The 27988-nt window shown below is 59.8% G+C and overlaps 11 protein-coding genes across 11 annotated transcripts; 6 read left to right on the top strand and 5 right to left on the bottom strand.

Moving 5' to 3' along the window:
* Nucleotides 1-55: 55 nt before the first annotated feature.
* Nucleotides 56-466, top strand: A1Q1_03676 (uncharacterized protein; the record flags this gene model as incomplete). Its single annotated transcript, XM_014328290.1, has 3 exons — nucleotides 56-127; nucleotides 192-222; nucleotides 270-466. 3 exons carry the CDS (start codon nucleotides 56-58, stop codon nucleotides 464-466), a joined length of 300 nt encoding a protein of 99 aa, XP_014183765.1.
* A 37-nt stretch (nucleotides 467-503) lies between these two features.
* Nucleotides 504-3622, bottom strand: A1Q1_03677 (uncharacterized protein; the record flags this gene model as incomplete). The annotated part of the gene is made up of 2 exons (XM_014328291.1): nucleotides 504-2985; nucleotides 3024-3622. The coding sequence occupies 2 exons, from the start codon at nucleotides 3620-3622 to the stop codon at nucleotides 504-506; spliced, it is 3081 nt and encodes a 1026-aa protein (XP_014183766.1).
* Nucleotides 3623-4147: 525 nt separating this feature from the next.
* A1Q1_03678 (uncharacterized protein) lies at nucleotides 4148-6505 on the bottom strand (the record flags this gene model as incomplete). The annotated part of the gene is made up of 7 exons (XM_014328292.1): nucleotides 4148-4295; nucleotides 4369-4883; nucleotides 4960-5142; nucleotides 5194-5259; nucleotides 5338-5453; nucleotides 5746-5782; nucleotides 5993-6505. The coding sequence occupies 7 exons, from the start codon at nucleotides 6503-6505 to the stop codon at nucleotides 4148-4150; spliced, it is 1578 nt and encodes a 525-aa protein (XP_014183767.1).
* Nucleotides 6506-8080: 1575 nt separating this feature from the next.
* A1Q1_03679 (uncharacterized protein) lies at nucleotides 8081-9549 on the top strand (the record flags this gene model as incomplete). Its single annotated transcript, XM_014328293.1, has 5 exons — nucleotides 8081-8117; nucleotides 8170-8195; nucleotides 8284-8412; nucleotides 8457-8917; nucleotides 8964-9549. 5 exons carry the CDS (start codon nucleotides 8081-8083, stop codon nucleotides 9547-9549), a joined length of 1239 nt encoding a protein of 412 aa, XP_014183768.1.
* Nucleotides 9550-9859: 310 nt separating this feature from the next.
* A1Q1_03680 (uncharacterized protein) lies at nucleotides 9860-10687 on the top strand (the record flags this gene model as incomplete). Its single annotated transcript, XM_014328294.1, has 2 exons — nucleotides 9860-10303; nucleotides 10343-10687. 2 exons carry the CDS (start codon nucleotides 9860-9862, stop codon nucleotides 10685-10687), a joined length of 789 nt encoding a protein of 262 aa, XP_014183769.1.
* A 178-nt stretch (nucleotides 10688-10865) lies between these two features.
* A1Q1_03681 (uncharacterized protein) lies at nucleotides 10866-12719 on the top strand (the record flags this gene model as incomplete). The annotated part of the gene is made up of 7 exons (XM_014328295.1): nucleotides 10866-10947; nucleotides 11000-11187; nucleotides 11236-11931; nucleotides 11986-12334; nucleotides 12389-12480; nucleotides 12530-12622; nucleotides 12678-12719. 7 exons carry the CDS (start codon nucleotides 10866-10868, stop codon nucleotides 12717-12719), a joined length of 1542 nt encoding a protein of 513 aa, XP_014183770.1.
* Nucleotides 12720-12731: 12 nt separating this feature from the next.
* Nucleotides 12732-13882, bottom strand: A1Q1_03682 (uncharacterized protein; the record flags this gene model as incomplete). Its single annotated transcript, XM_014328296.1, has 2 exons — nucleotides 12732-13273; nucleotides 13321-13882. The coding sequence occupies 2 exons, from the start codon at nucleotides 13880-13882 to the stop codon at nucleotides 12732-12734; spliced, it is 1104 nt and encodes a 367-aa protein (XP_014183771.1).
* A 412-nt stretch (nucleotides 13883-14294) lies between these two features.
* On the top strand, nucleotides 14295-15996 carry A1Q1_03683 (tRNA (guanine) methyltransferase; the record flags this gene model as incomplete). Its single annotated transcript, XM_014328297.1, has 4 exons — nucleotides 14295-14605; nucleotides 14673-14860; nucleotides 14916-15011; nucleotides 15140-15996. 4 exons carry the CDS (start codon nucleotides 14295-14297, stop codon nucleotides 15994-15996), a joined length of 1452 nt encoding a protein of 483 aa, XP_014183772.1.
* Nucleotides 15997-16119: 123 nt separating this feature from the next.
* On the bottom strand, nucleotides 16120-19269 carry A1Q1_03684 (uncharacterized protein; the record flags this gene model as incomplete). The annotated part of the gene is made up of 9 exons (XM_014328298.1): nucleotides 16120-16441; nucleotides 16495-16949; nucleotides 16995-17209; nucleotides 17269-17636; nucleotides 17706-17843; nucleotides 17884-18545; nucleotides 18609-18737; nucleotides 18794-18857; nucleotides 18965-19269. 9 exons carry the CDS (start codon nucleotides 19267-19269, stop codon nucleotides 16120-16122), a joined length of 2658 nt encoding a protein of 885 aa, XP_014183773.1.
* Nucleotides 19270-20422: 1153 nt separating this feature from the next.
* A1Q1_03685 (endopeptidase) lies at nucleotides 20423-23029 on the bottom strand (the record flags this gene model as incomplete). The annotated part of the gene is made up of 11 exons (XM_014328299.1): nucleotides 20423-20494; nucleotides 20548-20615; nucleotides 20932-20981; nucleotides 21033-21149; nucleotides 21415-21615; nucleotides 21666-22150; nucleotides 22195-22484; nucleotides 22566-22805; nucleotides 22856-22897; nucleotides 22947-22960; nucleotides 23016-23029. 11 exons carry the CDS (start codon nucleotides 23027-23029, stop codon nucleotides 20423-20425), a joined length of 1593 nt encoding a protein of 530 aa, XP_014183774.1.
* Nucleotides 23030-27029: 4000 nt separating this feature from the next.
* Nucleotides 27030-27962, top strand: A1Q1_03686 (uncharacterized protein; the record flags this gene model as incomplete). The annotated part of the gene is made up of 1 exon (XM_014328300.1): nucleotides 27030-27962. One exon carries the CDS (start codon nucleotides 27030-27032, stop codon nucleotides 27960-27962), a length of 933 nt encoding a protein of 310 aa, XP_014183775.1.
* Nucleotides 27963-27988: the final 26 nt, after the last annotated feature.

The raw sequence follows: 27988 nt of genomic DNA on the forward strand, positions 1-27988 counted from the left end.
GACCATGATGAAATGTTCGGGTGGAGGTTGGACACTTTCCCAACGACAATACTCCATGTGGGCTACGACATTACGACAGGCGTCGGCGGCTAGGTCAAAGGCCGCGGGAGGGCTGAGCCTCCAGCACGTAAGCTTCGGATGCCTCATACGCGAGCTGACCACAGTTCATTCTTCATGCTGAGATGATCAAGGCGTATCGGAAAGCTGTGAGGGCGACGAGACGTAAGCTTTGTTGGCCTCGCTTCAGAGCTAACACGCAGCACTTCCAGACCCGGAGACACGACGAGAAACGCTCGACTGGCTGCGTGCCGATCTTGAGCGGCTACGCTTCGAGACGGACCTTGAGAAACTCAAGTCAAATCTTTCGTCATTCAACAAGAATCTCAAAATCATGGTGCCTTCCCTCGGCCTCGGTGGTCTCACGCCAGACAGCGGTGCGAAGCTCATCGGCCAACGCCGGAGATAATACATATGTACTGACTATGTACTACTACTTTACATTGTTACTTGCTCTGCTGGCTGTGCTGGCTGTGCTGCTTCATCCTGTACCGGCCCTGCTTCACGCTCATCTCGTGGTGCTCGCCGCACAGCGCGAGCTGCGTCGGGGGCTCCATCGCTGGCTCCTCAGTCGTGAAGTACGCCATTTGCAGTGCGGCGTCGGCGCTGACGCGCTGCTTCGGGTCGAACTTGAGTAGCTGCTCGACGACCTCGATGCTCCCCTCGGAGAGGTTGAGGCTGCCGAAGCTCTGGCGAAAGCGAGATGGCACGACGTCTTTCGGCTTCACGAGCTCGTACCACGGCAACTCCTTGATACCAGGCCAGGAAGCCTCGTCTGGTGTGCCTAGAATCCCGTAAATGACCTCGAGCTGAGAGATCTCGTCGCTGCCTTGGAACGCGGGCTTGGAGGTGAAGATCTCGAGCATGATGCAGCCCGCGGACCACATGTCGACCTCGGGTCCGTACGCCGTCTCGCCCATGAGCAGCTCTGGACTGCGGTACCACAGCGTAATGACGCGGTTCGTGTAGTCCATGCGCTTGTGTTTGTTGTAGAAGCGAGCGAGACCGAAGTCGGCAAGCTTCAGCTCTCCGTCACCGTTCAGGAGAATGTTTGAGCCCTTCATGTCTCGGTGCAAGATGCCTCGCCTGTGAAGGTACCCTAAGCCCGCGAGCATCTGGTAGTTCAACGGCTTGATGTTGGCGGGCGACAGCTTCACCTCGGGGTGGGACAGGATACCCGTCAGATCGTGGTTCATGTACTCGAGAACCATATACACGGAACCTGATGTCAGCTCTGAGCTCCGATGACGAAGCTCACCTTTCGAGACCATCATTTCAGACAAGCGCACAACATTCTCGTGGCGCAGGGCTTGTAGCAGCTTGATCTCGCGCATCGACGTGACAGGGAAGCCATCCTTCTCCTGCTCCATACGGATGCGCTTGAGAGCCACGAGGGCACCGTCCTCGACCCTCCTGGCCTTGTACACCTTACCGTACGTTCCCTCTCCGACCTGGGCGAGCCGTTCGTAAGCTTCGCCAGGAGCGACTCGGCTGCGACTGCTCTTAGCAACCGCACCGGGTACGCCGGGAGGACCAGGGGTCGATCCGCTGCTGCCCGTCGGCGGGGCGAGGCCGCGTCCAGCCGGGCCAGGCGGTGGTGGGCGATCACCTGGAGGGCCAGGGGTGGATCCTGAGCTTCCAGTCTGTAACCTCTCGCTTCTGGGACCAGTGGGCGGAGCCTTCCTAAGACTGTCCTTCTCCCTAAGAAGGGCTTGTGCGTGGAGGTCGCGCAGATCCTTCTGGTCCTGGTCGTGCTGGCTTCTAACGCTGAGCAGCTGCTGGATCTGGTCCAGCTCAACCTGATTCGGCGCCCGGCCAAAGTAGTGATTGAGGAACTCGGGTAGCGAGGGCGTCGCGTTCTGCGCGTACCATTGTGCGAAGGCTTGCTTGATGTACGGTGAGACATTGCGCATGTGCTGGTCGTACTGCTGCTCCTTCGCCGCCATGCGGTCCAGGTACGCCTCGGGGCGGAGCAGGCTGCTGCCCTGGTCCTTGACGGGTGCCCACTTGGTTGGACTCCACTTGTCTGCGCGGTGCGGTCCGGGTTCCTCGTCGACGTCCATTTCGACTTCGGGCGCCTCAGCTTCCAGGCCAGAGCCCTCAGAAGCAATGGGTCGCCACCCGGGGCGCAGGCTACGCTGTGGTCCGCCATTGAAGGCTGGGTGCGGGGATCGCTCGCTACGCGGCCCCGTCGGCGGCAAACGTAATGCACCGGGTTCTCGCGGCGGAGTGCGCCTGAACCCCCTAGGTCCAGTAGGCGGAACATTGGGCTGGCGGGGTGGCGTGTCGACGTGCATCCGCTGCTGGCGGGATGGAGACTGACCACGCTGCACGGGCGATTCACCGCCCCATCGTCGTGGTGGTGGAGGGGACTCTCGCCGCCGGCTGCCAGTGGGAGAGGGCGACCGTGTTGGCGAGCGGCTGGGACTAGCAGGCTTGCCCCATTGGCGCATCTTGACTGGCCCATCCGAGACCTGCGCGAACGGCTGCTGAGCCTTGCCCCACTCGCGCTGCTGTCGTGGGCCGGTCGGGGGCTGCCATCGCTGCTGATCCCACTTGTTCGCACGCTTTCTCGGCGAGGTACTCCGCTTGCGAGGCGAGACTGAGCGTTTCCGGTTCACGGGCGATAGTCGCTTAGGCGAGGAAGGCGAGCGTCGGCGCGGGGAAGGCGAGTGTCGCCGGGGTGACGGTGACCGACGACGAGGGGAGAGCGAACGCCGCTTGGGAGAGGTTGACCAGCGACGAGACGGGGAAGGAGAGCGGCCGTTTCGCCTGGGTGATGGCGAACGAGAGAGGGGGGAACGAGTGAGCGAGCGACCACGGCTGGGCGATCGAGGTGAGAGGGACGTATCGCGAGCCCGTTTTGATGGTCCTCGGGCGGGCGAGTAGACTCTTCGCTTGCCCTCAAGTGATGGCGAGCGATACCGTCTGCAGGAGTCAGTTGTTGCTTCAAGTCGTCGACTCACCTCCTGTCGTCCTCTGACTCCGAGTCGCTTCGACCTCTAGGCGAGTCGTCTCGTCCCCGGGATGAGCTTCGGTCACCCCATCTCCGCTCTTTCCTCTTCGGCGGTTCCCTCTGGTCCCATCGATTCGGGCGGCCCGTCTTGCGTGCCCGGTCCTGCGTAGCCTGAGAAGCCTGAGACGAAGCAGAGTGCTGAGACGTGTGCGACTGGATCGGCTCGTCTGGACTGCTGCCCTTCCAGGCGCTGGTGCTGGGGCGGTCGCGCTCGCGGTCTCGGTCGTAGTCCCGCTCGTTGTTGTCGGCTGCACGGTCGGAGCTACGCTTCCAGCCGTCGTCGTCGTGATTGCGCCAGCTGCGGTCATCGTCGCGGTCGCTACGGTCCCGGTCATTGCGGTCGTTGCGGTCGTTGCCCCACCGCCGCTCCTGGCTCGCTCCGGTCCAGCGGTCACCGCGGTCGCCGCCGGCGCCGCCGTTGTTCCACTGCTTCTTCCCGCGCTTGTTCGGGCGCCAGGACGACTCGCGCTTGATGTTCCACCCGCCCTGCCCTCGGTTGCGCGACGAGTCACCGTTCCCCGAGTCCCAGTTACGCCGGTAGTCCGACATAGTCGAGGGAGTTACGGGGTGTGCGGGAAGCGTCTACGCGCGCGTCGAGGGTGTGGAATGGCGAGGGATGCGCACTACAGGTATCGAATGGATGTGGGATCGATGGTTCGTAAGGTAACTCTGGATCGGACGGAGGTCGTAATATCAAGAAAGGCGTGGAAAGGAAGAACCGTCGTTGGTGGATACTGAAAACAAGCCGGGTGTGATCACGAAAACTCGATGAGACACCGACTTGCACCTTGCAGTCGAGAGATCCTGGTGAACTCGTTTCAAAACGTCACTCTTGTCCCTTACGTAACCAGGCTACCACACTCCGGCACATCGAAGTCGTTCTGTAGCTATTCGGGTCTTCGGATCACCTTATCTTCGGACTTGTAGTATGCGTCTGGTGTGTGCCTGGTGCTCATTACCGGAACTCGCTGAATGCATACGACAAGTGAAATCGAAACAATTAACTACAACTAAGGACCGACCATACTCTGCAGCTCATGACATCTCCCGACTCCTCCTCTCACCATCGCTCAATTATACCCCCTCCGGATACGCCTGTTTCCCTTTGCCATCTGTCTTGAGGATGACGCCGTCGTTGCTATCGGGAGGTTTGTCCGGTTTCATGGCGGTGAACAGCGTTCTGGAGAAGGGAATGTTCTGTTCGTTTGCGGCGACTTTGGCCCTGTTTCTCCGTCAGCTTGCAGTTGAGGGGTGTCGGGTGTATTCAGCGATGTTTGCTGCACCGACAGACGCACCCGGTCCACCCGTCCGGCCCCTTCCCGACCCACGGCGACGGTGCCGGCATGTATCCCGGCGGATTGGACGAGTAGGGCCAGGTCCAGCCCGGCGGCAGGGCGTTGACCGGGAACGTGAGCGTCGTTGGACGCTGTTGAGGCTGGTCGTGCCACAGCCCGCCCCACATGGTCATGATGGCATCCTGGCGCTTCTTCGCCTCCTCCGCCTCCTTTGCGTTTTTGGCCTTGGTCGCGCGGTCGAGCAGAGGCTTCGCCTCCTTCCGCACATGGGTCGCACCCTGCGTCGTGTTCCCCATCTTGGTCAGAGGCGTGACCTTGTCGATAAAGTCGATCGCTTGCGCGTCCTTCAGCTTCTTGCACACGAGCAGAGCCTTGTAGTTGAACGGCCACCCGCTGTCGAGACGCTCCTTCAGAACACCGATGATCTCCTTCTCGTAGTCCTTGTCTGCGAGCCAGGTCTCGATGAGCTCCAGCTGCGTCGAGTCGGGCTCCGTGTCTGCATCGTTCGTCGCAATCTGCACATATTCCTTGACGGCGGCTTTGCGCGCGTCCGCACTGCATGTTAGCTGTTGCTCGTCACGAACAACTGACCTCGGAGAAGTGAAGATCCGTCTCAGCAGCGCCTCGTTTGGCTTGGCCGGCGCCGCGACAGGTACCCAAGCCCCGGGCATCGTCTGCGGAGCTGAAGGGAATCCTGGGGGAAGTGGTACGGGAACGCCTCCGCAATGCGGTTGGCATTGGTTGTGACACGGGTGCCAACCTTGGTAAGGGCCACTGCCGTAGGGGAACATCTGTGATGAGTTCTCTGAACCCCGTATGACTCACGATGAGGACGACTGAGGTGAGTAAGGAAAAGGAAGTGAGATGAGGTGGCAACTGTTGGTGACTGGCCTAAGTGTTAACTTGGGGGCGAAGTGGACGTGAGGCATCGGCACGGCACCTTCCCTGCAATGAGCTGGAGGCACGCACGAGGGTGATGTCAGTGGGAGCGACGCGGCGAGGCGGGCGGCGAAGGGAAGTGATACGATTGATCCGAGGGGCTTCTCCTCCGGCGGGCACAGAATGTCTCGAGTTTGTCGAGTTAACTGGATCGATCCAGTCAGCTCTGCGTTCCCAGTTGTGGTCCGGGACGCGTCGAGTGACTGGTCAGCGAGTCGGGCTGAGGTCTGTGTGTGGAGATGAAGGTGGAGTGTATGATGCAGAGAAACATCGAGAGGGGGGATCGCGCTTTGTCCCTCTGTTTCTTGACGAGTGGCGTGGCGTGTTGTGGGCACTGGGAGGAAGACGAGGGGACGCGCGTCAAACAGTAACCTCATTTTGTCATGCCAATAGGAGGAACGTGCACACAGCGCCGGTCCTGCCCGTCTTCTGGCCCACCTGTAAGATTAGAATCGAGTCTCTGTGCTTTGCCTTTCTGTCAGTGCTCACGTTAGCATGCACCCAGCCCGACCCTTGCTGCATGACTCAAGACTTCTCGGTCCACCGCTGGTTCCGTACACATTACATGATCAACTGCGAGAGCACTGACAGACGAAATATCCATGGACAGGCGCAGTAGTTTACGAAGGGTTCTTGCCGGAGTTGTTCTGCCACATTAGCCACCGCGCTGACAGCTTGAACCCACAGTGTTCCTCTCGGAGTAGTCCCTGATGACGTGAGAGGCAGCTCCGACGCCGAGTCCGATGCTGGCACCGCCGAGGACGAGGAGCGGGAGGGGTGCCCTTCGAAGGAAAATAGCCGGGGTAGCAACACCACCAACAAAGGCGCCGATGATAGACCAGTCATCCTTCTCGATCTCACTCTTGTTGTGCCTCTGTTCGTCAGCTCGAGAATGCGAGTGCAGCTGGTCAATACGTACGAGCGAGGTAACCTGAGCCGCAGCCTCGATGTCCGACTCTTGGCTGGTGCGCGCGTAACCAATTCCGACACCAATGGCCGCTCCGGCGAGGACGCTGGCAATGCTGAATCCCATCCACTTGCGGACGTAGAGGCCCTGGCCCTTGCCAATGCTGTAGATGAGGTAGGCGGGAGGAAGAATGAAGGAGGTGGCCTGAGCGGTCTTCAGCGCCTGGTGGGCGGTGAGCTGCCCCTTCGGCGAGAGGTTGTCAAGGAACGAGTTCTTTGAGGTGGCCGCCATGATGTGCGTGGATGGGCGTGTAGGTGTGTCCAACGAGATGAAGTAAATGCAAAGTGCGGAGTTGAGTGGATTGGTCGCGATGTGCCCAGTCAATCATTATTTGATCGGCGCTATGTGACGTCACGGACGGGCCGCGGCCGGAGGGACGGGCACTGTCCGTCCCTCCATGTATCACCAGCTCACCGGGTCAAAAGACCATCCTCAGAGACCGCCAAGCAATCGGCTCTAACGGCTGTCAGAGCATCAGACGAGCTGTCGCGATCGAAAACTGCATCGCGTAGGTCGCGTTGCGACATATGAGAGTCTGGGACTGAATGATGGACAGGTTTGCGGCTGTTCACCGGCGGTCTGAACAGAAGCGGAGCCGAGGGCCGCACAGCTGCGTACTCTGTGTACACACAGATCCGCGCACACTGACAGTCGAAGAGCAGACAGGTGGAGAGTTCCGAGGTCTCTTCGGACTCCCCGTGCTAATCCGACGGCCAGTTGTTCGGACATGTTGACAGACCTGACCGCGACGAAACACAGCTACCACATTTCCTCGACGCTTCCATTCCTCCTCACAGCCGAGGCTTTGTGGGCAGGCTTTTGGGATCCGCCGGATAAGAGGAGATAAGAACAGATGTCTGTGTCCGGTGATACATCGATGCCGTCGGCTCTGCAATCGGTTCGCTGTTGGTACTCTTTCTCCGCACGCAGCCCACCGCCACCGTTCCGCAATGTGCTAGCTCTCCACTCGCATAAGCGGCTCCGACACTGTCTCTCGCTTCAAAGCGTTCGCATTCCTGGGGGAAGGGTTATACGTGCGACTTTACGTTGTGAGTAAGCCCGTACAAGCCGAACTGGGTGTTAGTAGTTTCATCAGTTGGGCCCCATCAGTCAGGCACACCGAACCCAGCTGGTATCCGTCAGGGCGCAGCCACACAGAGGGAGTCTGTTTTCTTTCTTAGATGTGGAGAACGCTGCGATCGCTAGTAATAACGCTTATTGAGGTGGGCTCGAGCATCCCGTCCGTCTGTCTGGCCGGCATCCATCAACGGCCGGTTGCTCGATGCGATGGAGAGTTTCTGGGTGAAGCTTCGACCCCTGGCGCGTTGAGTGTGTGGTCTTGGGATGGAACAAGTGCGGAACCAGACTGAAACACCGCCACGGATTGATCCCGTGAGCGCGCCTGATGCGCCTGACGCAACCTGAATGGGCTTGGGCCAGACAGCCCAGGTGTGCCGGCCAGGTGGCCAGGTGCCAGGTGCCGGCCAGGCGGGCGCCAGTCAGTTCCGCAGGAAATACAGCCAGAGACCGTGACGATCTTGGCCGCCGCTCGTCGTCAACCGGCCATGGCACGCTGACAACTGCTCGAACTCACTCTCGAGATTCCACTCACCCTCTAAGCGACAAGCTCTCAGGTCCCAATCCGGCTCCCCTCTCATCGACAACGGCCCCGCCCCCGCCCCCACCTACACACCCACACGCACCATCTGCACGCTCGCCCAGACTTGCGTACATCCCTCCACCCTCGCAGCACGCACAGAGCGAACGGACCGGCGGCCGTGCTGTGTGGCTCAACACAGCCGCGCTATGAGCGACCATGAAGACCTCGTCGACTACGGACTCGGTGCGTTCTTGTTACATCCCTCCACACCGTGTGAAACTAACCCATTGTCCAGAGGACGAAAGCCCCGACCAGGACATGGTATGTCCCGCATTTGTCACCATCACTCTTCCCCATTCCTCTTCCACCTCATCACTATCCTCGCCAGTCAGTCACTGACCCATCTCAGGAAAGTGTTAGCGGGATGGCAGAGCAGGTCTCTACCTCGACCATCGGGACGATAGCTCTTCCGACGGAAACGGAAGTGCTCCTCGCCGAGCGTGTTGCGGAACTGGAGCGCGAGAGGGATGCGCTTACCGTGAGTACGAGCTGTATGACTCCGAGCAGCAGCTAACTATCAAGGCAAGGGTGAAGGAGCTCGAACGACCAAACAGCAGTGCCGGCGATGAAAATGCTCCGATATCGATCCCGCCAGCGCTGGTGCCAGTCCTCGCCCTGCTCAGGCAGCACATTCGCGAGTTGACGAGGGAGAACTCCGCACTACGATACACATTCCTCGGGTCACATACACCAGCCCGCCAAGAGGTCATCTCCCTCAGTGTAGGCGCAACGCCGCCGACGACGGGCGATGTGTCACCTGCGACTCCCCTCGAACCGATGTCTGCTGGGCGGACCCCTCTAATGGACCACAAGGCTGTGTCGACTGCGCCCGACGTCGACCTCGAGGCGGTCTTGACCCGCGTGAAGACGCTCATGCTGGAGAACGAGGAGCTGGGCGACCTCGTCGCTGAGACGGGTCAGGCGAGCAGCGACGAGTGGCTCAAGGCGCTCGAGGACTCGCGGGCCGTCATTGCCTCTCTGGAGTACGTCAAGCTGAGGCGCCACGGACTGGTGAAACTGACATCGCAGTTCCGATCTGAACGAGAACCTCACTGTTGTCGAGAAGCTCCGCGCAGAGCTGGACGGTTACAAGGCGCGGTTCGGGTCTCTGGACGCTCATGGTCATCCCCACGGACAAGGACAATCCCAATCTCACGGACAATCACACCATGACGGAAGACAGCGTGGGGGGCGTGGTGGGGGCGGCGCCCGCGACGTCGACAGGAGGAACAACGGCCGTCGCGACGGCCGCGACGGGTATCGGCCTAACCACGACGATACTCACGCTCGCGATACCCGTGATGGTGGGCGTGAAAGGAACGATCGGAACGACCGGAACGACCGCGGCGACAGAGACCGTGGGCAGGCGCGAGACGGTCGCGATGGGCAGGGGCGTGATGGGCATCGGGACGGGCGGGACGGTCCGACGGCGAACCACCGCGGTGGCGATCGGGGAGACCGGAGCGACCGCGGAGAACGCAGCGACCGCAGCGACAGGAGGTGGAAGGACGGGCCGAATGCGAACCACCGCGGCGGGGGCGACGCCGGACTGCAGATCCTTGGCCGCGCGACCCAGGATGCCAAGGACGACAGGGCTTATAAGCGGAGGCGATAGCAGAGTAGCACAGTAGCCGGCGACAGCCGTAGCATCAAGAGATAGAAGAGCATGAGGACCTGTGTTATCTACTTCATATGCATATGTTGTCTTACCTTCCTTCCCACCTTCTCGCTGTCCTCGCTCGCGACTGCCGCGGCTCGTCGCCGTGAGTGGGACAGGAGGGATGATCGACACGCAGTCGTGTCACGTGCAAACGCGGTTGACTGGACTGGTGTAATGACGAAATGAGGGGAGGAGCCTTAGCTAGACCTTCCCCGACAACAACAATCCGACTTTTCGCTTCTCTGCAACCCGCCATGCGCTCAGGATGCCGCCAAAAGCCAAAGCAAACGGCAAGAAGAGCAACGGCAGTGCTGGAACGCTGTTTCAGTACATGAGGCGAACGTCCAATGGCGATACCAAAGCGACACCAGCAATCAACGATAGGCGGGGTAGTCACTCCAGCCCCTCTCGGCAAGCGAACGGCAAGTCCAAAACTGCGCCGACGGAAGGAACGGAGGATGACCCACTCGTAATCAGTGATGACGAGGCGCCCAGGAAGAAGAGGAAGGTCTCGCCTTCACCACCTAAAGCGAATGGACAGGCCACCGGTGCTGCAAAGGACGACAGCAGCGATGAGGAGATTGAATTCATCTTGCCACCGGAGGAGAAGGAAGACAAGCCTAACCACTCAACCAGGGAGGGAGACGACATAGTGGAAGTCACCTCATGCTGGATTTGTGGCAAGTCTCTGTCGGGCATGGACGAGGCTGTAGGTTGTCAAGCACTGGGGCGCAACCGCTGATACCAGGCTACGCAAGTGCACGTCAACGCGTGCCTCGACTCCGCTTCTGCCGAAGCAGGCCCATCGAAGCCACGCTCGAAGCCCGAGATCAACTCGAAGGCATCTTCCTCGAATGCCTCTCCTGCGCCAGCTCCGAAACCGCAACCCGTGACATCTTTTGCGTCGAGTATTCGCCCTGAGTCGCCGCCGCCACTGGAGCCGGCGCCAGTGAAGGGCGCAAATGCGTTCTCGAAGCTGATGAACCGCAACAAGGAGACGGACATGTGGAAGGAAGCGAGCAAGGACGAGAAGCGTGATGCGAACCGGCGCAACGGACCGAGGAAGGCGCCGTTCTACAAGGTAGCTTTCTAAGCGTCCCTCGTTGAGCTGACTGCAGGTCCTGACTGGCATGCCGATCGCCGTTGACGCATTCTGCTACGGCGCAGTGCCGAAAGTAACGGCGTACTTCCTGACGTAGGTCTCTGGCCCTTTGCTTCTGCTGACCTGCCAGACACGCGCACGCGGACCACTACACTGCCCTCTCGAAGGCATGGCGCCACGGACCGATATACTGTTCCGAGACGACAGCGAATCTGATCGTTCTCAAGCTCGGCGTCGAGCGACACTGGGTCGTGAGTTACATTATCTGTCAAGACTAACTCCCAGCATCCAATACCCGACGAGGTACCCTTCGTAATTCCGAACACGGGCGGCGTCACCGTCACCTCGCTCGACGCGAATCACTGCCCAGGCTCCAACGTCTTTCTCTTCGAGGGAAGACAGACCGTCGACGCGGGGGACACAACGTTCAAGTCGCCGATGGTAGGGAGCAATCGCATTTTCCGATATCTGCACTGCGGCGACTTCAGAGCGTAAGCTGAACGTGGCTTTCCCTTGAGCTGACTTGCAGCTCGCCTAAGCACGTCCTTCACCCTGCCGTGGCCTGCAAGCCCCTTGACACGATTTACCTCGACACGACGTACTTGAACCCAAGCTATTGTTTCCCTCCCCAGCCCCTCGTTATTGAGGCTTGTGCTGCGTTGGCCAAGAAGGTCGTTGGGGGCGAAGATGTCAAGGCTGAAGCCAAGGAGGAAGACGAGAAGCCTGAGCTCGAGATGCCGCCACCAGGTCCCGAGGAAGAGGACGATGGTGAGGGTGGCGATGGTGAGGACTATGGAGGCGAAGCACCTGATGGCTACATGGACGAGACGCCCGTGGATTCAAAAGAGCAGACGCCTGCCGCCAATGATCGAGCAGTGGGAACTCCCGGAGGCTGCGACGTCACCGAGGATGTGAAGCCACAGATTGAGGAGGACATCAAGCCTGTCGTCGAGGCAGACGTGAAACCCACGGTGGTTGACGATGTAAAGTCCGACATCAAACCCGATATCACAAGCTGGCTCAACACTGACACGAAGCCTGACATCAAGCCAAATGTCAAGCCAGATATCAAGCCCGTTGTGCACCCCATGGTGTCAGCCTACGCGGCCGCCGAACGTTCGGTGTCGATGCTGAGCTCGTGGCTCGGTAAGAATGTGGACAAGAAGCCCGAAGTCGCCAACGACGGCCGAACATTGATTCTAATCGGCACATACTCTATCGGCAAGGAGCGAATTGTGAAGGGTAAGCTAGCCTACGGATCGATAAGCTGACCTTCAGGCATCGCAAAGGCGATTGGTGCCAAGATCTACTGTAACCCGCGCAAGACCCAGATCCTGAAGTGCGAGGACGACCCGGAGCTGCACGATCTGATGGGGACAGACCCGATAGAGTGTCAGATTCATCTGGTGCCGCTGTCCAACATCACGCTCGACAACCTGGAAGAGTATCTCGCCACGATGCACCCGCACTTCAACCGCGTTCTCGCCTTCCGACCGACAGGCTGGACCTTCTCAGGCCCGAGTGCCGCCAACTCGCTTCCCGACGTCAACTTCATCATCAAACGTGACCAGGCGCGTGGTTTCAGCGACGTCAGCCTGAAGCCGATCAGAGGCAGCTGCAGGAAGTACATGATGTTCGGTAGGTATGGTGTTCATGATGGTGACCTAACGCGCAGGTGTGCCGTACTCTGAGCATTCGTCGTTCTTCGAGTTGACGTGCTTCGCCCTCAGCGTGCCCGGGACACCGAAGATCATTGCCACGGTCAATGTGGGCACGGAGAGGAGGTAAGTTAGGCTAGAGCGGATGTCTATACTGACACTCAGCCGTGGCAAGATGAAGAAGTGGTTTGAGAAATGGAACTACGAGAAGAAGCGGCGACACGAACGTGGCCAGCCTCGCATTGTTCAGTATCGAGACGAGAATTACGTGAGTGCTGCGATGGTATGCTTGGCGAGCTGATATCAGTGGTAACATCGCTCAGTCTTCTGTAACACCTTCAGCCCTTTGTACCTGTATGCAGTAGATACATCTATGTCTAGTTTTTGGCATCGCACTCCTTCCTGTGCCCTTGCCTGTACGCCCAGTCTGCCCTCTGGCACTCTCTGGAGCAGTACTTCGCCCATCCACACTTGCACGTGGGACCAACCTCCTTCCTGAAGTCAAAGCACCACCTACACGTCTCCTTTCCACCCCATGCGTCGATGCCGCTCCCTCCACGGAAGCGCTTGACCCACTCGTCCCTGCTGACGGAGTAGAACAGCTGCGGCTTGCCGTAGACGTTGTCCTTCTGACACTCGAACGTCATGCCGTTACGCTCGCACAGCTTGATGCTCGCATCGTTGCCGACTGTCGGATCGGCGCTGACTTTGGAGCAAAGCACCTCGTCAAACGCAAAGCGGAGCACCTCCTTGAACACCTCGGAGATCAGACCCTGCCCCCACAGTTGCGGGTGCAGCTCGTAGAACATCTTGCCCTCGAGCTCGGCGTCCTTCGCCTCCTGCACCGTGGGGTGGCGCCATACCTCGCCTTTCGTGGGCCTTAGTGGCCGCTTCGAGGACAGGCTAAGTGCGATGTTGCCTGATTGTCAGCTTACGTCTTCCAACACCCTCAAGCTGACGACTCACCGACATATCCGTCCAGATTCGTTAGACGGTTCTGCAACCGCACCTCTCCGGGAGGCAGGATCTTGACCTCTACCGACTTGCCCGGCTTAATCGTGACGGCCCAGATGTACTCATCGCGCCAGGCGCCGCCCTGCGCCTCCTCCCCCTCGGGGGCGTACTCATCCCTGCTAATCGCAGGGATACAAGAAGCAATGTACCGCGTCTGGAAATTCGCCTTGATCTCCTGCAGACTCTTCGGGGTGCCGTACAGCTGGGTCTTCTGCACGATCGGCTCGGTCTTGATCTTCTTGATCGCGACGCTGTCGCCGAAGCGCACGGGCCGGAGGAGCGTACGCGGTGTCCGCAGGCAGAGGTCGTTGCACGACGGCGTAAGGAGCACGTCCACCTTTGGCCGCTCCCGGTCCAGCATGACGTCCCACGGCTCGAGGGAGAAGGGCTTCGTGCTCGCCAGCTGGGCGGCCCAGCGCTCGGCGTCCTCGGGCGTCTCGGCCGGAGCTGGCGTTCGGGGAGGTGCACCGCCGCCGTTCTCGGCGTAGTTCGGCTGTTCTGTCAGCCCCTGCATGAGTCTGTGTTAGCTGTAGACGTACCTTCTTCGACTTAGGCTTTTTCTTCTTCTTCTTCGCCTTCTTCGCCTCCCCTCCGGCTCCGGCAGGGGCGCCGTTCTCCTCGCCCTCGTCACCCGAGGAATCGGGTGGCGGGGGATCCACCGGCTTCTCCTCCGTCGTGGCGATCATTATATGCGTGGATATGTGTTACGTTGCAAAGCTCAGGCCGATCGCGATCAAAGGTGGCCAAGTGGCCTGGTGGCCGAGCTCATGAGCGAAATGTTCGAGGCTGCGGAGACCCCGGATTGTCCGACCTGCAGTCACGAAATTTCGCCCCCGCACTAGTCCGCGAGCATCATGACGGCGCCTTCTCCCCCTTTGTTGTTGTCAACGTCTTACATCTGATACCCGCCCTCCGTTGGGTTATACATGTTCGGAAGCGTTCGATTTGCTCTCCGATTTACCGCGCACCACCCCTCGCCTAGGCGCCGCTTGCTCTACTCCGTCCGACCCAACTCGCTTCCTTCCCTCTCCGCATCCTTTGCCACCTCCGCCCCCCAGGCCAAGAACAGGATGCACCGCTCAGTGCCCGGCATGTCGCCGAGTCTGCGCGATCTGAAGCCGCCCCAGCGCTTCGGCATGACGGAGCTGGACCGTGACCAGTTCACGCGCGACGTGCCCGTGCTCGAGGCGAAGATCAAGGCGGAGGAAGTGAACGGCGTGCTGAAGAGTCTGCGCGGGTGAGTGCCTTGCTCCGATCACCTTCCCTCTCGAAAGCTATGCGATGGCCTCCAAGCTGACGTCCAGACATGTCGTCGACCTTCCCAAGACCAAGTCGATCCGGCCGGATCCTGAGGACCCGAACGCGCGCCGCATCATGCTCCGTGTTGCTGAGCGTGATGCTCTTCCCGAAAGCGTGAGGGCGTACCTCGACTCGATCAGCGCCGAGCTGTACCCGTACTCGATTCATCTCGGCTACGACCACTGGAACTGCGGTGAGCTCGGCACCTCGTGGACGTAGCTGACGTGCAGGTGACATGCTGGACGCAGTTCTGCCGCACGAGGAAGGCGAGGACATTCCCAGCTCGTACACGCAGACGGGGCACATCGGTGAGCTTAAAGAGAGGCGCCGTGTAGCTGACCCCAGTTCACGTCAATCTGCGCGACGAGTGGCTGCCGTACAAGAAGCTGATCGGGCAGATCATCCTTGACGTGAGCTTCCATACTTGACCTGTGAAGCTGACAGGGGCAGAAAGTGACGACGTGCACGACAGTTGTGAACAAGCTGAACACCATCCACGCCCAGTTCCGGTTCTTCGACATGGAGGTGATTGCGGGCGAGCCCAACTTTGTGACGCAGACCAACGAGTCTGGGTGTGTATTCGAGTTCGACTTCAGCAAAGTGTACTGGAATTCGCGCCTGCATACTGAGCACGCGCGCCTGCTGTCCCAGTTCGGCAAGGGCCAGGTTGTCGCGGATGCCATGGCGGGCGTCGGACCCTTTGCGGTCCCGGCAGCGCGAAAGGGGTGCTACGTGCTCGGCAACGACCTGAACCCCGAGTCGTACAAGTGGATGACGGCGAACCAGAAGCGGAACAAGGTCGAGTCGCGACTGCGGACAACGTGCAGCGACGCGCGCGAGTTTATCCAGCGCGCGCCGCTCGAGGCGTGGACAAAACCTTTCGTGCGCAGCGAGGCGACGACAGCGCGCGAGATGGCACTCGAGGGCCGGAAACGCAAGGCCCAACTCGAGGCCATGGGCCTGAAGGAGTTCCCGAAGGAGGACCCCAAGCCGCAGACGATAGACCACTTTGTCATGAACCTGCCCGACTCGGCACTCGAGTTCCTGGACGCCTATGCGGGCTGCTACACCCCCTTGCTCTCTGTTGAGGGCTTCGACAGGACAACGGTCACGATGCCGCTCGTGCACGTGCACTGCTTCACGCGCGAGCTCGAGTTCGCCGATGCCCAGCGCGACATCACACAGCGCGCAGAGGAATACCTCGGCCACGCCGTCTCGCCCGACAGCGAGGGCTACAATTTGCACTGGGTGCGGCGGGTCGCGCCCAACAAGGACATGTACTGCCTCACCTTCCGCCTGCCCGAGGCGGTCGCGTACGCTGACAAGTGACCGCAACCCTGTAGAACCTAGATGCACATCTATAACACTATATATATCCATATAACGATACGCAAAGAGATACACGATACACGATACTGAGCATGCCTGAGCATTTGCAGCCAAAGCCAAAGGCTATTTTGTTGGCGTCTGGGCGCGGCTCGCGGCCCGGCTGGCGGCGCGCGACGCGGCCGGACTGCGCCCCAGCGGCGTGATGATGCCAGACCCGAACTGGGAGTGCAGCAGCCCGCCCGCGAGCGTCATCTGCCCCCGTCCAAAGCCGGGTAAGAGCATCGAGCCGTCCCAGCCATCGAACGCGTCCGCCGTCATGAAGGTGGGGAGGTACTCTGCCCACCCGTTGGGCGCCTGCGGCGTGCCCGATGTCTGGAACGCGTTCAGCGCCGCCGACGGGCTGTTCTGCACCGACTCCGAGGGACCGGCGGCCGACGGCATGATCCTGTTTCCGTTAGCTCGACAGTGTGATGGTAAGCTTAGGAGGGGGTGACTCACATCATGTCGCCGCCCTGCGGGATGAAGGCAAACTGGGTCTCGTTGTGCAGCAGGTCGCTGTTCGGCCACGGGCCCTCGCTGAGCAGGCTCGGGTCGAAGACGTGCTCCGTGCCGCCGTTGGGTGCGGGGGAGCCGGCGCGCGACACGGCGCGCGACGGATGCGTCGACGTCCGCCCGTGCTTCTGGTCCCGCGTCCGGCGGACGATCTCGCGGATGAACGCGGCGTAGATCGCAGGCTGATGTGACGGGTCCACGGCGCACTCCTCCAGAATGTCCGCCACCTCTGTCACGGTGCGGAAGATGGTCTCCTCCAGGTCGTGGTACGGCCGCAGCTCGGGCTTGAGCAGCTTCAGGAGCGAGAGCAGCGCGTAGCTGCACATGACAAAGTTTGTGTCGGGAAGATACGGGAGGTAGCCCTTGGGGTGGAACATGTCCTTGACCACCGCACAGACGCGCTGACGTTAGCCATGCAATTTAGTCTACGGGCCACAACTACTCACAGAAGCCGCCTCGTACACATTCGTCAGGAAGTAGGAAATGTCCATCTTGGACCGCTCGAGGGCGTTCTCAAGGCCGAACGAGTAGAGCACAAGCGACGAGTAGTTGAAGTAGAACTGCGCTCGGGACTTGTACTCGATGATCACGTTGGAGCCCTCGCTCCAGACGGATAACCATCGCCGAAGCTCCTCATGAGCCGATCGCACAATGAGCATGTCTGCAAGTCAGTTAAACTTGAACGACAAAGAAACTCACAGTCGCAGTCCTCTCGGAGACCCGATGGCGTTGTCGTCGAAGAGTAGATCGTGTCGATTGCTCGGCTCATGATCTGCTGCAAGGCGACGTAGGCGGCCAGCGGCCGATCCGTCGGAGACGAGAACCGCTGGCTGTGCCAAAGTGGTGAGTAGGCATTGCGGATGATGTAGTCCTCGCGCAGAGTGTACGGCTTGCCCATCTGGGCAGACACCGAGCGGTCGAGAACAAAGCACATCAGCCAGCAGCGCTCTCGGTTGAGGATCTCCATGTCGCGCTCGCGGCCCTCGGTCGTGTCGAGATTGGACATCATGGATTTGCGGTGCAGATTGAGGTCGGTCGCCATGCGGATGGCCATACCCAGCATGAGCCATGTTCGGTCCTGCTCGAACCTGTATCGGTTAGATAGTGCGGAAGAGAAAACCTACGTCTTCTCCGGACCAAGGGTCCACATGGCCAACAAGAGGTAGGCTTGGCAGACTTCCACACTCTTGTAGCCTCGCGAGGGGACCTCGAAAGCTAGACGCTTGGCGTACACGGACAGCTCGGCGTGCAGCTCGGGACGTTTCGTGTAGTATCGTGCAGCGATGGCGCAGATGCTGTGGGTCAGTTTGACCTTTCGTGCCGACATAAACTCACACTGTACACAGGAACTGACTCCGCTGCAAGACGAGGTCGGGAGTGTGGAAGTCCTTCAGCAGAAGCGGCACATGCGTCGCCATGTTGTTGAAGAAGTGCTCGAAAAGCTCATCGATCTCCTCACGCGATACAAACGACAGCAGCTCTGGCAGACGCTCGTCCTGCGTGCTCGGGAAGGCAGACACTCCGGCCTTGAAGTAGTTGGAGGATGCGACACCGACGCCATCTTCTCCGCTGCCGCGCACGTCGCTGAGCAAGGTCCGCTGGTTGGTGCCGTTGCGGACGGCATTCAGCGCCGCGGTCAGACTCAGCGGGGATGGCCTGTGAGGCGCATTGTTGTTGTTGCGCGAAAGCTGCTTCTTCGCATGATCGGTGTTCTGCAGACTCGCCTCGGCCAGGAGACCCAGCGGTGAAAGGACGTTGTCCGGAAGGGAATGCAATCGGGGCGAAAGAGGCGGTTGGTGCGCGACGGTGGTGTCCTCGCCGCCACGGGAATCGCTATTGGCGTACTGGAAGGAAAACGATCGATTCAGGGACGGCGCAGAGCCTGCCGCCGGCGACGCGTTGGCCGTGATCAGCTGAAGAACTTCGGGGTCCGACGTCGTGGAATGAAGCGCAGACGAGAACGTGCTCAGCGAGTTTGGGTCCAGAGTGTTGAGTGCCTATGGGCGTTAGCGTATGTGTCCATCGATGCGCGTCTGCAAGCACGCATGCATCCAACTCACTCCTCCGATGCCCTTCAGAGCCGCCTCCATTTTGGCGATCTTTGCCGCAAGGGCCTCGTTCTTGCGAGTGCTTCTCTTGCCGCGGTTGGACTCCTCAAAGATACACTCGTGGCCGCCAGACTTGCATCGCTGCGGTGGGTCAGTATGTCACCAAGGAACCCCGCCCCCCTCGGGGCCCTACGCACCTTGCATGGACCGTTGGGACCGCTAGACTCATCGGGAATGCATCGCATCTTGATCTTGCGACACCTGCACACCGTCAGCATTCACCCCAGAAGCCCCCTGCATCCCTCGTGCCACAATCTCAATGGATGTGAGACGCGGCATGTGACTAGGGTCTCGGCGAGACAACTCACGCAATACACGCCCGCGAGCCACGCGTGAGCTTGACCTTGGGCTTGCCATCCGGCCCCTTCACGATCTTGCGGTTGGGCTTGGCTGCAGCAGCTGCAAGCGCAGCCTTGGCGGAAGCTTCGTCGTCGCTGGCATCGTCGTCGTCGTCATCGTCGTCGTCGCTCATGTCCTTGTCCCCGGGCGATACTCGAGGCCGCTTGTTGTCGGGCACCGACTGGGGGGCCGCGGCGCCGTTGAAGCCACCGCTCGTGAGGCCCGAGAACGACTGGGCCATGTTGGTGTACGCACCCGCGTATGGATGATTCATGTTGGTCGACAGGGGTGGTGTGCGAGGTCGAGGCGGAGGATGGAGAGTAGCGGTGTCTCTATTGTTGGTGGCCGTTTAGCACCGGAAGCGGTAGACTTGGTGTGTAGGAACGCTCGCGCAGATTTGCCGCCGGCCGTACCAGGACCTGTTCCAGTCCTGGTGGGTAAGGCGAAAGTGGAAGCCGATTCGGGGCCGCGGAACTAGCTGTCGGAGGTGGGGCGACGTGGATGGAGGGTCGGTTGATGGCGAGCACGAGTGAGGGTACGATGAGGAGAGAGTGGATAATGAGTCCGGTAATGGCTCTTTCCGTAGCTCCGTACGTACCCCTTCCTGGTCGTTCAACAGACAGCGGACCGGGCCGGCTGTTCAGGCGGTGTGTCGATTAAATTTGCTCCCGCTCTAGAAGTGCACGTGATGACTCTAAGGACGAGTTTTCATGGACCGCAGCTAATTCATGCGACGACGTTTGTACAATTTAGTGCCGGCGGCTCGCGCGGTAGCACGCGGGTAGAGAACCAACCCCCTTGACACCCTCCTCCCGCCGCGCGCCGCTTAGTATGATCCATGAGGGAACCCATCTCCGAGCAAGTTGCTAGTCATGCACACGACGTCAGACTCATCCCCAGGTCCGCAAGTGCGACGCTTGTGCACAAGAATCCGCACTCTAGTGCGCTAGCAGGGCAGGAAAATACCGATGCAGTTCCGCACGGAATATGCGAGGAGGAAACTGACAGCAAAGACTTGCATCGGCGCTCGGGCCGGACACACGGTAACTGACGCGAGACGCGGCTACTCTCCACAATCACAGCGCACGTCTCAACACCTCTCCACAGATCTGAGCGCTGCGCAACTCTGTTCACTTGGAGCCCGTGCTGCGCGCATGCAAAGCAGGACTTTCACGGATACGATGCAAACTAGGTGCAGAGTGCAGCCGCGCATGGCAGAGAATACTGCCCCGTCCTCGACAGGTGATCTGGCGCCTTGCTCAACGTGTTGCTCCGGACACCATTCCCTCTCCATCCATCGTGCGGTTGATCCAGATTCCCGGCCGTTTGTTCAGTCAGTTTGATCGAAGTAGTGCGAAAGTCCGAAAGTTGTTCCAGGTGGTATCCGTCATCTAAGCCAATGCTCTCATCCCAACTATGTTACAAGTTTAAGCGGAAGCCTTGGCAGCGGCGACAGCCTTCTGAGTTCCCTGGGCGGCGAACTTGGCGTTGCGGCGGAACTGAGGGGGTCAGTGGGACTGCTCGACAGTGATAGGTAGGCAGCAGTGCTCACCTTGGGGTCGACACCCTTGAGCGACTTGTAGCGCTGGGTCTGAACGCGCTTGATGCCGTTGCGGTGCGCTGAATGTTAGCTTTCTGTTGGTTCGACAGCATGCGCGGGACGACGATGGACGACTCTTGCTGGAAAGACATGAATGCTCGCAGTCGACCTGGCTCTCCAACGTGTCGCAACTCCTCGAAACTGGTCCAGCCCGACTTTCCAATACTTCCCGCGGAAATCCAGCAGCATTTCTCTCTACGCTTTCGTCGTTCCAGCAGTTCCAGAATCCACGCTCAATCCTTCCAGCCCAAGCATCGATGTTCCAGCGTTCCCATGTCTTTCCAGCTTTCGATTCGAAATTCGTCCATCGTCCCGATTCCGCGAGTATGAACGCACCCTTCTTGTTCTGGTTGTGGGCGGTGTGGTTCTTTGACTTGGCCATTGCGCTGGGACAGAGTCAGTACGCCGATTTCACAGTTGTAGGTGGCCAAACTCACCTGTTTTTTTGAGGGTTGTCGAAGAAGAAGAGAACTCGAAGACCAGACAGAGGCGTGCACCGGGGAGAGTGGTCGCAAGGGCGTTTCGCTACACCAAACGGTGCAGAGTTTCGGGTCCTTATCACATTGGCACGTGTAAAATGCTACGTGTAAAACATTTTCTGACTTATTTCATCCATCCCTTTATATCCACGTGGCATCCATCAGACAGCTTGGCTCTCGTCCTCGTACTTGATCTCTGAGGTGATGCATGCAGCTGCACCCAGACCGCTGCGCGTCTACTTAAGTTGCAACGCCGCACAGCAGCGACACAAACTGAAACACATGCTATGCAATACACTTCTCTCACTACTTGCGATTCTACTAGTTGTACTGGGCGTACAGTGCGGTACTCGAGAACTTGTTGCCCTGTCTAATAACCTTCTCCACAGCGTCCAGGAAGTCACGTTCCGTGGCGACCTTGCGACGAGCACGAATGGCAAACATGCCGGCCTCAGTGGCAACGGCCTTCAGCTCAGCTCCGGTGGCATTCGGGCAGAGACGAGCAATCAGGTCGTAACGAATGTCGCGCTCAACGCTCATGCTGCTTGTCAGCTAATGACAATGGGCCACGCTTAGATTATAATCACTCACCTCTTTCCGTGAATCTTCAGAATGTGGGCACGTCCCTCAACGTCCGGAAGACTGAACTCAACCTTACGGTCGAGTCGTCCAGGACGGAGAAGGGCGGGGTCGAGAGTATCGGGACGGTTGGTGGCCATGATGACCTTGATGTTTCCACGAGCGTCGAATCCGTCCAGCTGGTTGATGAGCTCCAGCATGGTTCGCTGGACCTCGTTGTCACCACCAGCACCGTCGTCGAAACGGGCTCCACCGATAGCGTCGACCTCATCGAAGAAGATGATACACGCCTTCTTTGACCGGGCCATCTCGAACAGCTCGCGAACCATACGGGCACCCTCTCCGATGTACTTCTGCACGAGCTCAGAACCAATGACACGAATGAAGGTCGAGTCTGTTCGGTTGGCGACGGCACGGGCACACAGCGTCTTTCCGGTACCAGGAGGACCATAGAGAAGAACACCCTTGGGCGGCTCGATACCGAGGTTGGCGAAACGCTCGGGCTGGCAGTTAGCATCAACCCCACCGCGAGTTAACTTACCTCCAGAAGAGGGAGCTCAACAACCTCACGCAGCTTCTCAATCTGCTCCTTGCAACCACCGACATCCGCGTACGTGACCGACGGGCGCTCCTCGACCTGCATCATGGTGACCGACGGGTCGATCTTCGGCGGCAGCGGGATGAGAATCTTGTAGTTCGTCCTGTCAACACCAACACGCATTCCCTCCTCAATGTCGGTGGGCGAAACACGGTCTCCGAGACCGACGACGAACTTGGCCACCTGCTTGATCGAAATGACGTAGCGGTCGCCGTCGGGGTTGCCAGCTCCCGCTCCGTCCTGCGGGTTGAGCGGCTGGTCGTCGGGCTGAGGGTTGGCTCATCGTCAGTGATACGCTGATAAGGTCAACCTACCGGCACGGATGATGGTCTGGCATCGGGCGACCTGCAGAGGGTGCTCCTGCTGACGCTGCTTGTCGGCGGCAACATCCCAGAGATTGGTAGCAGCCAGTCCAGTGTCGGACTCCTTGATGCCCATCTTCTCGTCGACACGCTTCTGGATGTCCTTGATGTCTCCCTCAATCTTCTTCAACGCGAGCGAGTAGGGTCCCTGGCCATACGTCTTGAGGATCTGAATGTCGGACTCATCGAGGGCTGAGTGTTAGTCATCTAGTCGCGTTCTAGACCTCCGCTGTCCAACTCACCGACAATCTTCTCCTCCTTCTCGTCCGTGAGCTTGCGCTCGTCTGCACGGTTAGTAAGCATCTCGAAGTCATCGCTCGTGTTGATACATACACTTCTCCCAGTCCCTGCAAGCGTCAGCAGATGAACGATTCTCAGCGGTGGAGGGAAGACGAGACTCACTCCTTGGGGGGCATCTTGATTCGTTCTAAGGCTCTCCGGGGCGATCGAAAGAGGTTCGTGCAGTGTCCACGAACAAACGTCCTGCTGAGCTGGTGAACGATGTGGGTTTTGCAGATGTTAGAGAGGGTATAGATGAGATGAACTGTAAGTGACTGATCCTGACGTCGCGGTTGCCCATGGAACCTCTGGCGTCAACGATGACAAGTCGGTATGCCTGTGCCTGGTCGCGTGGTATTTGCAACGCCAGGAGTTGGCGCGCCTTTTCGTCAGTGTGGATTCACGCCTATCGTTTCCTGAGATCTGCATAAACAATGGAGACTGGCATCAGCTGATCGGCCCAAGACGCGTATGAAGGGACAGTGCATTGCCGCAACGAGATTGCAAGACAGCGGTCGATGCACATGCCGCTCATCCACGAGGGGCACCGCCCAGCACGGCCAGCACCAGCCTTGGACCTCGTCCTTGATACGCCCCAGCCACGTCTGCACTGTGAAAACACACTGCATCAACGTACGCCACGCCAGAACCTTATGTGCATGGCAAGGTCCGTAACGAACCCGCATTCGCAGGGAGAGCAAATGTCGGATGGATGAGATGGACGGACATGATCGAGGACGCTCGCTTCTAGCTGGCGGGGCTAATGGGCTAATAGGCTGGGTGCGGATGCGGGGCAAAAGGGCCGCGTGAACGGTTTAAACGGCTTGTACCGCATGCAGCCGTTGCCGTACACCGGTCCGAAGCGGGGCAAGATCAAGCGGGGCCTCAATATATTGCCGCTCACTCTCTTACGCACTCAACCGGCTCACTCTTCATACATCCCCTCCTCTTTGTGCTCTGTCTTCCACCTCACTCCATCTGTCGTTCTTTCATCACCCAACACATCCAAGCGATTCCAAGCCATCTCTTTCAAGTGACACACCCGTTTCCTGCCCATCTCGACCTCAGTCATTCTCTTCCAATTCGGCTAAACACAAGAGCGGCAGCATCAGTCCGTACGTCTGCCCATCCCCACATCGTCTGACCACACAGGATGCTGCAAGGCTCTACTCCCCGGCGCGTCTCGAGCCCTGCGGCCAACTTCTTCGCTCAGATCAACGGCACCGCAAGCAGTGCTCCCTCGGTAGCGTCCGACGACACAAATGACGTCGCCTCGGCTGCTAGCGAAGATGTGAACGCGCAGCATCAGTACGCCGGTCTCGGACCCGCGTTTGCCAATGCCCACGTCCGGCGGACCCAGAGCTTGCGCTCCCCAATGAGACCCCATGACCATGCTGGACTGTCCTCATTTGCGACTGCCAGCAACAACTTATCATCACAGCACGACAGCCCGTCTTCATCACACTACACACCGCCAGCAGCTGCGAGCCACCCCCTCTTTTCCCACCACGCCATCCCCCCGTCACACCGACAATCCTTCAGCACACCCCAGCATGTACCCATCACTCGCACCTTCTCCCCCGCCATGACAGTCATGTCTGACCCCGGTCCAAACGACATCCCGGAGGTCGTCGTCCCGTCCCCACCCTCATCGGTCGCGAGCGGCCCGTTCTCGCCAGCGTCCGCCTTCCTCTCCAGCTTCAGCTCCCGAGGTAGCGTAAGTGGAGATGTGGCGCCCGATGCCCAGGGCGCCCGTGTGCTCAACTACACCCTGGGGAAGATCTTGGGACGGGGCGGCTTCAGCACAGTCCGACAGGCCATCCATGTGGACACTGGCGATGTGCTTGCCTGCAAAATCGTGAAGCGCGATGATCTGAGCGACATGTCAGGATCTCTGGAGCGCTTTGAGGACGAAGTTCGGATCTGGAAGGATTTGCCCCATCACCCGGCACTGCTACCTCTGCTCGAAATGCACCGCACCAGCTTTGCTACCTTTCTGCTCATGCCCTTCCTCCCCGGCGGCAGCCTCTTAGAGGTGATCCGCAGGGAGGGCCATGGCGAGAAGACTGCGCGCAAGTGGTTCCCTGGAGTCGTTGCGGCGGTTGCAGCTCTGCACGAGGGGTTCGAGGGCTTCGAAGGACACATGATGCACGGCGACTTGAAGCTCGACAACTTCATCGTGGACAGCCACGGTGTCGTCCGCCTTGGTGACTTTGGTATGGCGCAGAAGATCGAGAAGACCGATCCTTCCAGCCGAGGCTCAACCACCCCAAGACATCTGGGCGTTACGCCGACCCATCGTCGAATGGCTTCAAGGTCTCCGTCGAGGAGAAGGGAGACTGTGGCGGCTTCGCTGGTGAACGAAGAGGGCACTCAGGTCTGCCCCAGTGCATCTCTCCCGTACGCGCCTCCAGAACTGTTGCTGCCTCCCCCAGCTCCCCCCGCATTGTCCCGCGACGTTTGGGCCGTCGGTGTGATCCTCTACGCCCTGCTCGCCGGGAAGCTTCCCTTCGTCGACGCCTTCGATCCGCGCCTGCAGATGAAGATCCTGCGTGGCCAGTTCGACGAACCGGACGGACTCGGCCACGAGTGGTGCGAAGCTCTGCACAACACGATGCACCGGTACCCCGAGCGCCGCTGGACGATCGGTCAAGTCCGCGCGTCGGACGCTGTCACGGGCTGGCGCGAGGTCAAGAGCCGCTCTCGTTCGCGCAGCCGTGCTCGAGGTAACGTTCATCCCGCCCACATCCGCGGCACGTCACATTCTGGATCTGTGCTTGACTCACCCATCGACATCTGGGACCGTGGTCGTGCACGGGGGATGCACCTTGGAGGAGACCGATCGCGTTCACAATCGGGCAACCGCTCGCGCCAATCCTCACGACCCGGCCGTGACCCGAATCACCCGCGCACCCGTGAAGCATCTCGGCCTGCAGATGAAGATCCTGCGTGGCCAGTTCGACGAACCGGACGGACTCGGCCACGAGTGGTGCGAAGCTCTGCACAACACGATGCACCGGTACCCCGAGCGCCGCTGGACGATCGGTCAAGTCCGCGCGTCGGACGCTGTCACGGGCTGGCGCGAGGTCAAGAGCCGCTCTCGTTCGCGCAGCCGTGCTCGAGGTAACGTTCATCCCGCCCACATCCGCGGCACGTCACATTCTGGATCTGTGCTTGACTCACCCATCGACATCTGGGACCGTGGTCGTGCACGGGGGATGCACCTTGGAGGAGACCGATCGCGTTCACAATCGGGCAACCGCTCGCGCCAATCCTCACGACCCGGCCGTGACCCGAATCACCCGCGCACCCGTGAAGCATCTCGGACTCGGGACCCTCAGCCCCACGACTTTGTTCGCGAGGTACCAGGGTCGGGCGGTCGCACCGGCCTCGCACGGACGCCTGACGAGAAGGTGCTCATGGACCTCGACGCTATGCACATCACTCGGGGTCGTTCGCGCGGCCGCAACGCGCCAGGAACGAGCAGCAGCAGCCCCGCTTCTCAACGCAACTCGCTCATCATGCCCGACATGACGGAGATATCGCCCACGGGCCGTGGTGCCTCGACGCCTCGGCGACCGCACAGCATGCACGAAGCGGGCACGCCCGAGAACCGGGCGCGCAGCAAGACCCGCTTTGACCCAGGCACCCAGTCACGGGGCTCCAGGAAGGGCTCTCCGGCTGAGCCTCATCCACCTACTTATGGAAGCGAACTGTATCTCGTGGAGGAGGAGGAACGAGGACGGCGTGGACGCAGCCCGGCGACTCGTGGCAGACTGGCCGCGAACAGAAGCAAGAGCAGAGGCCGACTTGATTAATATTATGAGTAAAGAAGTCATGCATGTATCAATATCATCTACGATTGATTTGAGGGAACCAACGAATCTGTGCGCGATAATGGGTCTGAGCCTGTGCTTCTCTTGACGCAGTGCACCGTGCTTGGCACCGGAGGTCAATGAGTACCCAGAAAGCGCGATTATAAGGGTGCGCAGCAGACGATGACACCCTCCTCCTTGCGCCCCGGGGAGTGCGACCTTGACAAGCGACTCGCACCGCTTCACCGACACCCACCAGCCGCACTCCCTACCTTCCACTCGTTCCACCAGATCCGCATCTGTCCTCAGGCGAGCAGGTACGATGAAGCTGCTTCAGAGGTCCCGTCCGGCGAAGCCGCTCCCGCCATTCGATGGATCCCAGGGCTTCCCAGTGCGTAACCTGATCGCGCTCGCTGAGCTGCGTATGGAGGCCGAGCCGGGGTACTACCGGACATCCGCGCGGAAAATCGCCTACCTCACGTCGTCTTTCACGGGTCGCGCAGGCCTGTGGGTGTCGAACCAGTATCGGGAATCGCTAGGCGCCGACCCAATTTTCAAAGCATACGAGGAGTTCAAGCGGATGCTGCTGTGCTACTTCGACTCGAGCGACACGAAACTAGGCCAAGTGATCCACTGCAAGCAGGAAGGTTGCGTGGACGAGTACGCCGAGCGGTGGTCTCGCGCGATCGCGGATCTGGAGGACGACGTGCGGCGGCAGTCCGAAATCCTCGTCTTCTTCACGGACCAGCAGGGCAAGCTCCGCCGCTCGGTTGTGCAGAAGCAGTCACTCCAGATCGACGCCAACCTCCGCTACTGGCGCCTGTGGTGGGTGTACGGCCTGGATCCCGAGATTCAGGCCGCTGTGCTTGCCAATTTCCACCGCTTGCGTTTCTTCGAGGACGTCGTCATGCGCGCCATCACGCTGGAACAGCAACTTACCTCTGGTGCGCCCACGCTGGTCGAGAAGAAGCAGAGGCGCACCACGGCACGCATGTCTGACCTCGTCTCTTGGGTCGCGGTGCGCCTCGATCGGGCCCCGAGCGCGAGGAAGAAGGGAGACAGCTTTGTCGCTATCGAGGATCTGCCGGACACGCCGGCCGAGCGGAAGGGGAGCAGGCGACGCAGCAAGAGGAAGATCGACGATACGGCACTCACAGTGCATCCGACGAGGAAACCGAGCGAGGTCGTGCCACTCCTGCACACCGAGACCCGCTTTGCGCCCAGGTCCAACAGCTCCTACACCACCCTGGTCTAGCCCTCGCTCTGCCGCTCACTTTGTTC

The sequence above is a fragment of the Trichosporon asahii genome (assembly GCF_000293215.1).
Source record: "Trichosporon asahii var. asahii CBS 2479 unplaced genomic scaffold scaffold00004, whole genome shotgun sequence".
Lineage (NCBI taxonomy): Eukaryota > Fungi > Basidiomycota > Tremellomycetes > Trichosporonales > Trichosporonaceae > Trichosporon > Trichosporon asahii.